This window comes from Drosophila rhopaloa, unplaced genomic scaffold, assembly GCF_018152115.1.
Source record: "Drosophila rhopaloa isolate 14029-0021.01 unplaced genomic scaffold, ASM1815211v1 contig_115, whole genome shotgun sequence".
Taxonomy (NCBI): Eukaryota; Metazoa; Arthropoda; class Insecta; order Diptera; family Drosophilidae; genus Drosophila; species Drosophila rhopaloa.
The window spans coordinates 15933513-15948312 of record NW_025334990.1 but is presented as its reverse complement, the minus strand read 5'-3'; the positions used below and the strand labels follow the sequence as shown (position 1 = coordinate 15948312).

The following is a 14800-nucleotide window of genomic DNA, read 5'->3' as shown; positions in this document are numbered from 1 at the left end:
GACTTTTCCCCCCCAAATTGGGAAGTGTAAGGTGGATGACAAAATGTGGCTTATGATTAGCGTGGAAAATAAACAAGGGACCCCTGACTTTTTGTTTCCGCTTATTTGTGGTTTGTCATCTCTGTTCTGCTAAATATTCATGCGGATGCACAACCCTCAATCGAGTGGGGGTGGAAAATCCTGCCATTTTTTTTGTGTTCGGGGGCGTTGCCTGCGGAAAAGCAGACAGCATAAAACTTGTTGTTGGCCAAAATCGTCAACTCGAGGCTAATAACTCATTTAAAAAGAGTGCCTGACATCGTTGCTGCTGTCGCTGTTGCTGTTGCAGCTGCTGCAGCTGTTGCAACTTGCTGCAGTGGCCCCCAGAGCAAAATAACTTAATTTCATAAATGGCCACGGAGAGTCGCCAAAGTGGAAAACGGCTTTTAGCCGGCTGAAAAATTTAGCTGCCATGTTTTGACTCTGAATCCAGACGACTGATTGACGTTGCCAGTAAGCAATCAGCAATGCAAGTGTGTTTTTTTTTTAGTATTTCTCTGTGTCCGCACTATTAACTTGGCCAATTCCGTGTGCTTAATTATGCTTGCAACGCCGGCATTTTCCTCTAACGTTCTTCTTTTCATATGCTAAAATTGCCTTCTGTCTGCCAGTGTTATTTTTTTTGTTTCGCTTTTCTTGCATGCAACATTTGCATTGATTGTCGGCTCTTTCGTCTAACCAAATTGCCGCCAGTCAGCCAACTATATAGCGTATGGAAACTATTACGGTGACATTTTCATTCCATGGCTAATTGGGGCTGCAAGATTTTTAGTTTCGGGGTGGGAAAAAAGACTCGAAGTACGGGTTGCGACAAGTGAGTTATTAAACGGCGCTCAACGAGGCGTATGAGTAATGCCAAATTGTTTGGCAATTTCAGCAAAATGTTTACTTGGTGCGGGGGAAAAATAGTGGAATAAAACCAATGATTATATTTGTTGATTTTGAAGTAACTAATGAATAAGATAAGTTGAAGGATAAGTAAAACTATTTAACATTGGCTATGACTTCATAGGTTGTTTATTCAAAATTATTAAATCATGGAAAGGAAAAATTCGAAGGTAATAATTAAATTTGTGTATATTTAATAGGTGAGAATTAAATGTTCAATGACAAACAAAATTTACATTTTTTCTGTTAATTGTTTCTAACAACAAAATTCACTTATACTTAATAATATAATATTATAACATTGTCAAGATAAAAAGTAAAAATTTGTTAATAAATACAGAAAGTGGTTTATTGTATAAATTCATAGGAATTTAAGAAAAGCATTATGCTGATGTTATACAAGGTAGTGTATCATATTAGAAAAAACCTGGTAATAAATATCAAATGAAAGCAACGGTTTAAAAAATGACTATTAAATAATATTAATTTAAAAACTTTCAAAGCGACTATTGGAAAATTGTGGTGTACCCATAGTCATTTATAACTTATCTCGATGCCCACACCCACTTAAATTGATTCGCTCATTCCCTCATTTATTCAATCACTTCGAAATCCAATTCGATTGAAAGTTTGCTGGCAAATTGCGCAAAACAACAGCAAACAAGAGTCAAAAGCGAGAAGTAAGTGAATTGAATGCAGCCGAGGAGTCGAGAGTCGACAAATCGAATCGGAAATTGAGAATCTGCAGCAGACAAACTGAGTACAAACAAAGGCAAACAAATAAACAAACATACGGAGAATACTCCCCCACAAACGCAGATACGGGCACACAGATACTACGGATACGGATACGGATACAGATACAGATACAGATACAGATACAGATACTTTTAAAAACCTCCCCTCCCCCGCCAACCCGACGACGACTATCAAAAGCTCGTGTATGGAAGCTGTCAGCTCGAGTTGAATTTAATTAAATCCTTCATGTCGGCGTGTCTGTTAAAAATAGACAAATGACAGTTTCCTCTTCACGGGAAAAAGGGAAAATCGAGGAAGGATGTGTAAACTGCAGGCAGACAGGAATTAGCGGGGGCATCGGTCCTTCGTGGAGGATAAGGGCCAAGTGCAGCTCCGATGACAGTTGAAATTGAAGCACTGAGCACAGATTACGACAAAAAGCTGAAATTGAATTAAAATTTGCTCGGCTTGTTCTCAGCTCCTTCCTCCCTTCCATAATTACTTAATTAAAAGCGCCGCACAAACAACAAACACGCGAAATCGGCCCAGCCAGAGGATAATAGTAATTAAAAGTCGCCAGATCGAAGCGTGAGAATTTTAACAAAAACGCTGAGATGGGGTTGTTGCTTTAGCGACATCGAGAGCATTTCGATAGGGTCCGCGAAACTGAATGAAAACGATCCCATCCGACTTCAGCAGGTTTGTTTACGTTCAATACACTTTTTCATGAAGGGGTAACACGGATTATCAAGGGAGGTTGGCCATACAGAAATGAAAGTAGTTTTTTATTAGGTTGTAATTAGTTCAGAATAAATAAGATATCAAAATAGTATCATCATAAATATTTTAACAATGAAATTTTAAAGTCAAAAGAAACAACGGAGCATAAAAAAGTAATAAGCAAGCATATCTGCGTTTCTGGAGAAGAAGTGTTTAACAATTAAACACCGATGTTTGGATCTCTTCGTAACAAATTTTGATCTCTGGATTTCCTAAAAATGGTATTTCAGACACTACAAATAGTAGTTCATTTTGCGGTTTTTTTGTTTTTGCACAACTTAAACCGTTCTACTTATCATACTGTTGTCAACTTTTTGATTTAGTAACCTCTTCTCTTTTTCTTCCTTCATTCAAAGGGTATCTCCAATTTCTTTATTCCGATATCAGTGTATATCACTACAGTCCCCAGCTCCTGGAAATTGTCAAGATGCCACAAGACGGGGCAGTCGAGAAGCGATCGCAGAGTCTTCTATGCGGCGTCTTCTGGCGCCAGCTGGTTCCCCCCCTCCTCATCGATCCATCTCCCCTTGCCCCCACTCTCCTTTTGATATCCGACAACCTGCTGACGTCATAAAAACTTTGATAACTTAATTAACAACAGAAAGAGCAGCAGCATCCCCAATCAATTCAGGTTCAAAATTCCTCGGCTGCTGTTCCCTTGATTTTAGTTGAAAAAAAAGAAAAACCGAAAACTGATATCAATACCGTATACCAAAAGTTCAAAGCCAAAGAATGCGGTAGGTAAACTAAGCCAAATTAAAAGTGATCACATCATTTTATCGATAATTTATCAAAGCCGAAAAACCCAGTGGCGAATACTCTTTATAATTTTGGTTGGGGCCAGGGCATGGCTCCATCAAAGGCATATAAAGTTCTCGAAGGGAAGAGAGAAGAGCGACCTTTGGGGACCATGCGAATCGGTCGACGTGTGTGGTCCACATGGCGGAATCCAAGGCGAAGTCGTCGTCTTCGAAATTAGCATAAGAGCCCGATCATGATGATGATGACGCCGATGATTATGATAATTATTATGCTGCCCCGTCGGAGCGAGAGATCAGCTGCATGGCTTACTAAAAAAAAAGAGTAAGCGTAAGAGCCAAACTCAGAGGCATGGCCAAAAGCCGGGCCATAAATCCACGGCGAACACCACCGCACAGGTGGTCAACTTGGGCGGCTCGCCCTGCTGATATTTAAAACAATCTGTTGTGCTTTTCAATTACTTTATAGTACGTACACGACATACGAACGGTCGGCCAGGCTTTTGGCTTTGCCTTTGACTCCGGCTTCGACTTTGGCTCTCCGACTCTGGCTTTTTGTCTGCCACACAGCTTAGCCATAAAAAACGATTCAGGAGCGGAGCTAATCGTGGGAGGGTTGGAGTTATTGTGCATTATTTTAAAAGTAAGCACTCACATTTTTTCCTCTGTGAGCATTAGTCATTGACAAGTCGCTAGAAGGCCAACGAAATCATTAAAATATTTCTTTTTTTTTGTTTTTTTTTTGTGTTGTGAAATAAAAATATTTTTTTACATTTTAAAACTGGTGGGAAATTGATAGGTTAAATAAATGTTAGTCAGCTAGTAAAAGATATTTATTAAAAACAATATTAAAAAACTTTAAACTCAAGATTTTCTCTGAGTGAACCAAAAAATCAAATATTGAGACAAAAATATGTCTCAAACTAAAATCTTAATGACTAGTAGTATTTTTTGTATTGACCCCCTCGAATACCCTCCTGTGAGATATTGTGCCTGCCGCGTGCATTGGCACAACAAAAAATATGAAAAGAAAAAATCTTATGAGCTCAGCTGTGCTATTAATTGTTTTATTAAGACATTTCAAGATTTAACATGCCATACACCCTACCACACAAAGTGCAAGGCATAGCAGACTTTGGTAAAAGCTCATTAATGTTTTTGGATCCCGACAGGGAGAAATTAAAACTTTTTAACTTAAAATTTAACACAAGAATATTAATTGGTTTTTCATTTAATATCTTGGAAAGAATTTATTAAGTTTTTAGCAAAAAAAGAATTGATTTTGCCAAAGTATAAATGAGGGCTCCAAAGGCAGGTTAACTATAATACAAAAAATTATCCAATTTACTAAGCAACTCTAGTTTTAAAGATCAGTTTCATGTTTTACTTAATGCAGGGCACTAAGTAAGTGCTTTAAGCTTGACTTAAAAAAAGGCAAGCCCAGAGATCTGGACCTTCTGTCGGTGCCCTGCATCTGGGCTCGGGTCTCGGTCCGATCTTCTGGCTCACTGCCTTTCCCCATCAGCTTCATCAACATCGTCATCATTGCGATCAAGATCGTGATCATGGGCTCGAAGACGATCATCGCCAATGAGGACCTTTGGTGTGGTCCAGTCCGAGTGGTTTGCATCTCGGTGATCCGTGGAAGATTGATGTTAATGTCGGCATCGCCCTGGTGTGAACACACTTATTCGCATATTTGTTTTGCAACCCTGCCATTTCTCGACCACACACGACGTCGAAGGTCCAAAAGAGGGGCTATCGCCGCTAATAGAGCCATAAAGCGAACATTTATTGATCTACAAATTATTTGGGCCTGCCGCTCTGAGGCTGATCTCCGATTTTTGGCCGCTTTCGTGGGCAATCTAAATATTCATTAGTGTCTGGGCGGCTTGATTGGTTGGTCTGTGGATCGGTCGATCGCCTCAGAGATCGCAGCGTTCTTCGATTTAATTTTATTTTTATAGCCCCCCGAAAAGAACCCGCTGACTACCGCAACCGACAGAAAAGCAAATAAACAAACACTCTCCCGATAGCGATGAGATACCTTTCGTTTCGGGTGGTCCCACGAGATCAGTGCCTCTGATGTGTTCATTAGGGTGAAAGTAATTCCCCAGACTGCCAGACTTTGACTGATCTAATTGGAGAAACTGGAGCTGAGAGCTGATAGCTTAGAGCTGAGAAACTGAGGATTGCGTTAATTGAGAGGCCATAAAAGTGCACTAATTTAGTCGAAATATCCATAGAAGCGTAAAATGTTCACACCTCAATTGCACTAAGCCAAAGCAACGAGTCTATTAAGGCGTGCTAAGCTCGAGATACATCTACAGCTGCAAAAACACAGCCATAGATACAGATACTTTGGCCGCCCATATCGGTGTCGCCCGTACTTGAGACCTCCGCCAATCTCAATCTCAGTCTCAGTCCCAATCTCAATCCCAGTTGCAGTTCCAGGCCACCTGATGCTCAGCTCAACTGGCGGATTGATTTCAGTTTCTTAATGAAATTGTTTGCTAATATCAGCGGAAAATGCGGTTTGCAATTTGTCAAACCAGTTGCGGCCACCTCATGGACCCAATCAATGCTATAGGTGTAAGCGATATCTCGGGCAGGGTATTAAATCGCTAAAGGTGTGAGAGCGCGTAAAAGGTTGCCTCGGAATTCGCTGGGATCATTGAGGAATCTCCTCCTTTATAGGAGATTCCATAGCGATTATCTTGGGCGAACCATATTTAATATTATAGCTATGCGGGGTTCAAAACACTCAGCAATCTAAGGGATTTTTTAAGAGTTCAATTCACAACACTTAGTTTGATTCCCTATATCGACTGTTATAGCTTTATGATGGAGTAATTATAGTGGTTTCCCAGAACTTCAACTGTCCTTTTTGCTACTTTCATTTGCCGACTTCAAACTGCGTTTGAAGCAACATGTTTTGACACCTCCAACTCGCCCATGGAGCATATTCAATGAAGCGCCCTGCGATGAAAGAACCGCGAGGACAACTTCAAGCCCCTCTGGCAATTTCATATGCAAAGCGGGCTAGGGCTATGCAAATTAGCCAGCGGCTAAGGCACTGGCAGTGGCAAAAACAAAATAAATGGCAAAAACGACCGCACTGATAGAGCAATTAAGAAATATGCTTAAAAATATTTTCATGCAGGAGAGCAAATTATGCGCTGGAATGTGGTCGCTAGCCTTTGGCGTTGTTATAAGCTAGTTAGTTAGGCTGGTCGGGCTGAAATGGCTGAAATGGCTATTTTCGAGCACCAACGATCGCAGCGATCGATCGATTGAGCGATAGACAAAACGCTGACGAAGTATCCAAGCTATATACGATCATCGGCATCGTTTGTCATCCGGCGATTGCGATTGCGAGTGTCGCGCTGTCCGCGTCAATCACTTCAATTAAACGTGCAATCAAACCGATGAGCGACGCGTCGTCATGTCAATATTCATCAGTGTCGCCAAACCGCAGCGTTAATTTGCCTGTCTTTCCAGGTTGGTTTTGTGTGTGGGATCCAGTGATCATAGACAAGAACTATGGATCCCGAATAACCACCACCGATCAATCATCGATCGCTTTCACTTTTCACATGTAAATTTCCCCGACTATGTGTTGTCTTTTATGGCTTATTAATGATCTGGGCTCGAATGTGCGATCATTAGAGACAGATACGAGCTGCGATCGTCTCGAAACAGATCGCTTACATTGAAGCTCGGCGATTGAAGCTTATGTGACTGGTTCTCGATCGCCAGACCGGCTCCGTTCCGATCTGTATCTGAATCTGAATCTGTATCTGTATCTCCATATGTATCTGTATCTGTTTCGGTTTCTGGCTCCCCTGTGACGCGATCACCATGGTCTGTGTGTGGCCCGTTAGTTTGAGATCTTTATAAGACAATTTCGGTGGAGTTTGCAGTTGCAGTTTGGAGTGGAGCGTGACTTACGAGTGTCGTACTGAAAATACTCCACCTCCGGATCCTTGGGCATTTGACTCCTGCTGAAATCATCATTCCTCGCATTTAATTGCGCACTCTTCGCGAGGTTCATTCATTTGGCTCGCCTAAATGGCAACTCACCTGGTCGTCCAGACTCCTTTTCTGTGTGCTCCAACTGCTACTTTTGGCATTTGCAACTCATGTTAAGCATAAATAAAACAAATGCGTTTATTTTAAACATATGCCCCAGTGGCAGAAGCAGCCAGCTTTTTGCCTCGGCTCACTCGCCAAGTTGGGTCATTCAGGCTGCTGATGAAGACATCTTCCCGTTTTTGTTTTCTTCGCCGTCTGTTCTCTGGCCCGTTGTTGTTTTTTGATGAACTGGAATTTATGTGAATGTGCGTCTCTGTTTTTGTTTATTTCTTACTGGCTTAGTAAAGAACAAGGCTTTTTTTTGCTGGATTTGGTTTGCGGTTAAGAATCGAAAGACTGGCGCTTTTTAAGTTAATTTTTTGATTACCAGTGACGTAAATAAAGGGTTCCAAAGGCGCCTAGAAGGGCAATTACAAAGGGAAATGTGATAGATTGAACTTTGGGAAGTGTCGGAACATTCTTTTGGCTATCCTTTATAGTTATAAGATTTTTCCCAAAAAAATAACGTACTAATTTACATATCAGAATAAACATTTTTGATCTTTTTCTCGTGAGTATGGTCCACACTTAAGGATATAGAAGAATCTGTTTGAAGTGTTGTTAAATAATGATCTTAAATTATTCACCCTCCTATGAAACCCCTGTAACTATTTCTTTCAGTACTTCACCAACTTTGATTGAGTTAATATAATTTGTATTAAAGCCAATTTGAAGTAACTCCCTGCGAAACAAATTCCGAAAACTCCCCCGAAAAACAACTTTGAAACTTTTATTGTGTCAAATTTGCGCAGCAGAGCAATGAAAAATTTAACACGCTATAAATCACAATTTCCACAATGGGAGAGAAAAGGAAAAGATTACGCGCTGGCAATTGTTGCATTGTAGAGCGTGTTTTTCCTTTTTGGGGTAAAGGAAAACTGGCAACCCCTTGGCAATGTCCTTGCGACGCTTTGGCATGCAGCTCGAGTTCGCTTATCTTGGCTTGCCAACATGCGTTTTCTTTTTTTTTTTAATGGGTAAGAGGGTGTTTTTCTTTCGGTGGGTGGTGATAGGGGGGGGGGGGTTGGAGGTCATCATGACTTGGCTTTTCCCGTTGTCATCGTCTCCCGGCTGTCTGACAGGTTCAAGGTCTGCTTTTCCTTGCTCCCGCTGTTTGTTTTTATTGTCGGCTGCGTGTGAAATTTAAAACCGTGATAACACCTTACAACAGCCACGCCCACTTGTCAGCCACCCGCCCCCCGCCCCCTGGACCGGCAGAAATTTTGGTTTGATTTCGCGCCCGTCGGCAGCTTTGGCATTTTGTTGACAAAATTGATTTGTTCAATTTTTCCAACGATTTAACTTAGGGCATGACTTGGTTGCGTTGCCATTAGTGCCGCTACATTTGTTTTGAAGGTTGTTGGGGCGGCTGGTGGGCGTGGCCGAGTGGGGTCGCCGGGAATTTTTGCACGTTTCGCCGGCACAAAGTTTCCGCTGAGTCGCGCTGACGTCGAGGAATTTAATCAATTTCCGATATTTTATTGATTCGCGTTAAAAGTAAATTAAATTTTAAATTGTCCCAAGCAGTTTACCTTAAATTGTCTAACCTATTTCTCTCTTTCTCTCTCTTTGCAGGACGAAGTAAGTAAAAAAGGACTAAAACTGTGACTCAGTCAACTTGAAATTCAGGATCGATAAAACGGTGTTTAACAGTTCAAAGGAGCTGAACTAAAAGGGGCATCATTTATTATTAGCCATAAATTATGAAACTGCAAATAAGCTGATAGCTTTTTTTATTATTTATGGTATTTCCGATATCTATGGGTTTAGTAAATCTTTAGGTTAAGGTAATATTTTCATACTTAAATTTTGTTGAATCCTAGGTAAATCAATTCAAATTACTTGGTTCTGTTTAATATTTTTCTATGAATTTTTTAAGATCTTAAATATTTGTTAGGCAGCATTAAAGGCCTCCTATATTTTCCTAGTTTCATCAGAGACACAAATTCAAGACCTTTTCCACCAAAAAGTTCATCCCCAAGACACTCACAAATGCCTTATGATAGATGGTGCTCTTAAATTACAAAATACTTGCCACATATTTGCGTTTCGTTTCGAACATCTTGTGGTCACTTGAGTCGGCTTCTCCTTTGACCAAAATATTCCCATTAGTGAAACCTCATAATCGCTTCATCTCTCGTTTTCCATTTGCATTTTGGTTACAGTTTTCCCAACTATTTCCGAAACGAGCCGAAACTTTGAAACCCCATTTTCGAATAGAATTTTATTTGCCCGTCCAAAGTTGGGCCCAACCCACATCAAGTGGAGCGATTCTCTGCGCCTGTCCGCCCCGAATGCTGTTAATTAAATCCAAGACAACTCAAGTCGTTTTGTTTGGGGGTGTTTTCCGGGATATCCTTCAGGAAAATTAGCCACAGTCAAAAGTCATTGCGTTGATTACTTTTTGAAAATGACGCGAGCAAATTTCCACCCAAAAACTTTAATTGTTTTAGCTGGTGAGCTTTTAAAGGGGGCAGGGGGAGGGGCAGGGGGCAGAAGGACGTTCCACCCGAGGTTGTCTGGACGCATTTAAATGTGAATTAATTGCCGGGCTGCGATGCACATATATGAGGCGCAGGATTTATGTCCGCCCGATGAGTCGGCAGTCCAGGTCCAGTCATGTTGGTGCCATTAAGCGCTCCCTGGAATTTTTATGACCTCCGCACTCATCTCATTGTGTTTCCGATTTTGCAGGTCCACGAGCGCGAAAACCCAAGAAGCCGGCGACGTCCAATTCGGCGGCAGGTGCAGGGGGCGGGGCCGGGGGCGTCGAGAAGGGGGAGGCCACGGACGGGGGCGGGGTTCCCGAGGACAAGAGGCCGCGAACGGCCTTCAGCGGCACGCAGCTGGCCAGACTGAAGGTAAGCCAAATCCCTATGTATCTACTTTGGTACATTTAAATAATATATCTCCTTATTATTAAATTGGTTGCTAACAAGCTAACAAGTTAAATACCTCAATTTTACAAACACACAAGGAATAATAAATAAGTTGCTAATTAACTTGGTAAATAAATCATTTCAAATTATCATAATTAAACAAAATGTTCATACGTACATAAAGTACACCAAAATGTTTTACTATACTTATTATTAAAACCTTTAAAAACCGTTGTAAGCAATGCAAACTATGACCGATTTATTGCAATAGTTTTTTTTTAAATAAGTATGAAATATATAATTGTTTTAAAATTTATGAGACAAACTTTAGAAAGTAAAGAAATTATTTCTATATTTATAAATATGTTGAATTTAAATGGTTTTAATTCTGATTTTTATTGGTAAACAAATTTCCTATATATTTATCTTAAAACTTAAATTATAATTCCAACATTTTTGTTTAAAAAACGATTTTTTGAGGACATTTAAGCATTTTTGGTACTTTGAATTTTTCTAAATTTAAAACTAAATTAAGCAATTATTAGCTAACCCACCCTAACTCATATTTTTTTGTATTATTTTTTATTTTTCGGTCATAGCACGAGTTCAACGAGAATCGGTATCTGACGGAGAAGCGACGTCAGCAGCTGAGCGGCGAACTGGGCCTGAACGAGGCGCAGATCAAGATCTGGTTCCAGAACAAGCGGGCCAAGCTGAAAAAGTCGAGCGGCACCAAGAATCCGCTGGCCCTGCAGCTGATGGCCCAGGGGCTTTACAACCACTCGACGATACCGCTGACCCGCGAGGAGGAGGAGCTGCAGGAGCTGCAGGAGGCGGCCAGTGCCGCTGCCTCCAAGGAGGCCTGCTAGAGATCGGGGTCACCGGCAATATCTACGATCTAGTATTTATGGAGTAGCGTGTAAGGCTAGCTTTTAGAAATTCTAAGCGATTAAGTTGTACAATATTCTAGTCCGTCGCACACGCAACTGGAAAAATCAGAATCAGCCGAAGAAATCACCCCAGAAGAATTTCCCCCAAAACGAGGAAAGAAATCCCCCGAAGAAACGAAAAGGTTGCGTGTGCGTTTTGTATAATAGATTCATAAATTCACAACTAAATAATTTAATAAACATTTAAATTATACACGCCGTGTTGTTGCTGTCGTTATCAAAGAATTTTGCATAATTTTAATTTGATTGCCATATCTGTTTATGGGCCGCGGCCAATCGGCCAAGTGGGTGGTCTCGCATCTATATGGCGATATGTATTTCCATTTTCCGTGGGCGTCGGCATTAATTACTCAATTAACAATGCGCGGATCAAAAGATTGGCCGAAGCAATTGCGGGAATTACATTCGAATTAAATTCATTATGCAAATTGAATTTAAAAACTGCTATCTCCGAGCATAATCACGCCTAATAAACGGCGTCTCGTCTTGTCTCGATTTCGAGCATTAGCTACATATATTATTAAATTCCCCTTCTTCTTCGCTTTGTTTGCTGCCCCTCTTGTTTTCGCTCCCTCCTCTAATTTAGCCATTAAATTTGCATACAGTCGTCAAATCCAGGTGTGTATGAGTGTGTGTGTGTGTGCAGGTGAGTGTGCGAGTGTGTGCGAGTCTGCCAACGGCACAAATTGACACCTTGACGGCCGAAGCGGCGTCAAAAAAGCACGGCGCCCGGTCCGCAGAGCTTTGCCCGAGCTGAAGTGCAACGTCAACATCGCGTAGGTGTTAAATGTGTCTGTCATTGCAGGCGGCTTGGGCCAAGGGAGGGAGGAGGGGGGGCGGTGGGGCACGGCCAGGCGGTACAGTGGATCGCAGGCACGTAACACCTGCAGAAGTACGAAAGGCCAAACAAGGTGGTAGCCAAAATAACAAGCAAGTATTGTTTGAATACAGAAACAATAAAACCGAACTAGGTAATTAATTAAGTGGTATTTCATATTGTAATAACTCAACACTCTGACAATATACTTTTCAATATTTCTTTAAATCGTTATTTGATAGGTGTATAGTTTGTATAGTTAAAATTGTTCCTGAAGAAAAGGAAAAACATACAATTACAAAAGATAAAATAATAAAGGAAACAATTTACTTGATTAATGATCAAATATAAATATAAAAATCTTTAATGACTTTTGGTTTTTATTTTTACATATTTCTTAATGAGCAAACCTTTTAAAGATTTTTTTAAAGATTTTTTAGTTCTAAATAAAATTTCAAACTAAGCTGAAAGTTCTTCGAAGAATACAAACAAAAATAAAGTTTTGCAATCAAATTTTTTTTGTTTAAACCTTTAGCATTTTAGCTTTGTGATTTGTTTACCAGAGAGCTACTAAAATCCATTCTGCAAGCCATAAACAAAATGTATAACAAGTATGGAATACAGTATACATATACCATTATGGAATCTTTAATTTGTGGCTTTGCTTTTGAGCTCGACTGACTAACAGTGCAACAACAAATTGGCCGTTGCCTTCAAAAGCGCGCGAAATAAAAAATAAAAAACGTCTTAATTCGCTGTGAATGATTTACGGTTCGGTTTTGGATTTCACATCGAAGGCGACATTTGTTTGTGTATCGGGCAGTCGAACAAAGGCGAATGATACTACGTAACCAAGCTGTTACGTTTGGCACTTTATTCGCGAGGCTCCACTGTGCGTGGGAGTTTTCCGCGTTGGCTAAGTGATTTTTTATGGCACGCGTCTGGGGAAGATATAACTTCATAAAAAGTCAATTTAAGTTTAGTAATATTTTGCTGAATTTATAGTTGCGAGTATTTTGTTTAAGCATAATTTTTTATAGCCTCTGTCTGGAATGGAACTGGATTTGGATTCGGATTCGGATTCCGATTCGAATGGGGTCTTGAACTTTTTGGTTTTGGAGAAAAGCGCTGGTAACGCCATGAGTCATTGGGTGCGAGTATATTACGTTATAAATTCAATAAATGTGACCATAAAAAGGCCCATTCAAATACCTTGTCCGCGTACATTAATCCCGCTGTCCTGCGATCCCCGTAATCCCCTTGACCCCCCCCTCTGACCACCTTAACCCTTTACAGCCACACACATTACAACGCCTCGAATGCTGCCGCAAACTGCTGGAAACCCCCAGCTCGGCTCCTTTAACCCCCTGCGCCAAATGATTAATGTCTGGCAGCTCGCAGCCTTGGCGAGAGTTAAGGCCAGAAAACAGAGCCAACATCCCAGCATTCAGCATCCAGTATGCAGCATCCAGAATCCAGAATCCCGGGTCCACAGTCCGAGTCTTCCCGGAATGCCAGCGCAAGTAACCCGAAAAAAAGACAATACGCATAAATCTATGGGGTTGACACTTAGTACCCAAAGACCACAGACTTCAAATGAATTTGTTTTGCAGTTCCATGGGCGACTTGGTGGGGTCGAGGGGCGTGGCGGGGGCTGTTGAGTGGCGAGGCGTCATAAAATTGGCAACAAATTGTTTTCACGCCGTTTTAAATACACATTTTTTAGCCGATACTTGGAGACCGTTTAATGAGCGAAACCAAAAGGAACCAACGCAAAACCGAACCGGGTGACCGGAACGAGAACGGGAACTAAGAAATATACTGGAAGAAAATTTGCTATACTTTTGAGATTGTTATCCTTTTATCCATATATTAATCACTGCTTTGAAGGCTTTATTAAAAACGAAGATTCTCAAATGGCAAATTAAATGGAAGTATAATTTTCGATGGTTCTCCAATCAAACAAATCTATTATATTTTTAGATTTCGTTGAAGAACCAATGATTTTTTTAAAATCTCTAAAAGTTCTGGGGATTATATTATACATTTTCAAATATCTCAAACCCAAAATAGACAACTTTTAATTCACTAATTATATATTCTCTAAATTCTTCTCAAGAAGAAAGAATATGGAAATATTAACAGATTTCTTACATAAACTTACTAATGAAGCACAACGATTTTTTATAAGATAAAAGCAAGTCGATGCTTAATCTTAACAACATTTTTTTCTGTGCATGGTGAACGACATTCTGCGAGTTGACGGACACTCCACGTTGAGCGTTACTTGGTCGCTGGACTCGCCAATAAATTTGCGGCTAAGGAGATAAGCTTATAAATTTTAACTGTAATTATGCGACACAAGATTTATGAAGAGTCCGCCAGCCAAGTTGGCCGGCCATCTCAGCCCTTTCAGCTTGGGATTATTAATGAAACACCAACTTACAGCGAAATGCTGGAAAACTGGATGAGTGTCTGTTTGGCGGGCAAAACTAGCTGGAGATTTACGAGCATTTAACCATTTGGCGGCGCTTCTAATTCCCTTGGACTTAATGAGTTTTTGGGGCTGGCGCATGCAAATCCAACTCTCCCTTGAAGGGCTTATCCCCCCTCCCCTCCCCAGAGCCTGGCTTTTAGTCGACTTTATTGATCCGCACACACATGTGTGGGTGTGGCTCGTCCCATGAGACAGATCAAAAGGGGAAAAGACGAGGGACCACCCACGTAGCGCCAATCGGTTGAAGAGATCTGCGTATTTGACATTGCTGCTCAGCGAGTGGAGTTGCCTCATTACGCCTGCGCGCAGACAATCGCCAA

The 14800-nt window shown here is 40.9% G+C and overlaps 1 protein-coding gene across 1 annotated transcript in view; it reads left to right on the top strand.

Annotated features, from left to right (window-relative positions):
- The window catches only part of LOC108044870 (homeobox protein invected), a 33902-nt gene extending 22525 nt beyond the window's left edge, over positions 1-11377 (top strand). Inside the window, exons 2-4 of the mRNA XM_017124034.2 lie at positions 8913-8918; positions 10032-10198; positions 10816-11377. Coding sequence (XP_016979523.1) covers positions 8913-8918; positions 10032-10198; positions 10816-11085 — 443 coding nt within the window. The 3' untranslated portion in view covers positions 11086-11377. The remainder of the gene's footprint in view (positions 1-8912; positions 8919-10031; positions 10199-10815) is intronic.
- Positions 11378-14800: the final 3423 nt, after the last annotated feature.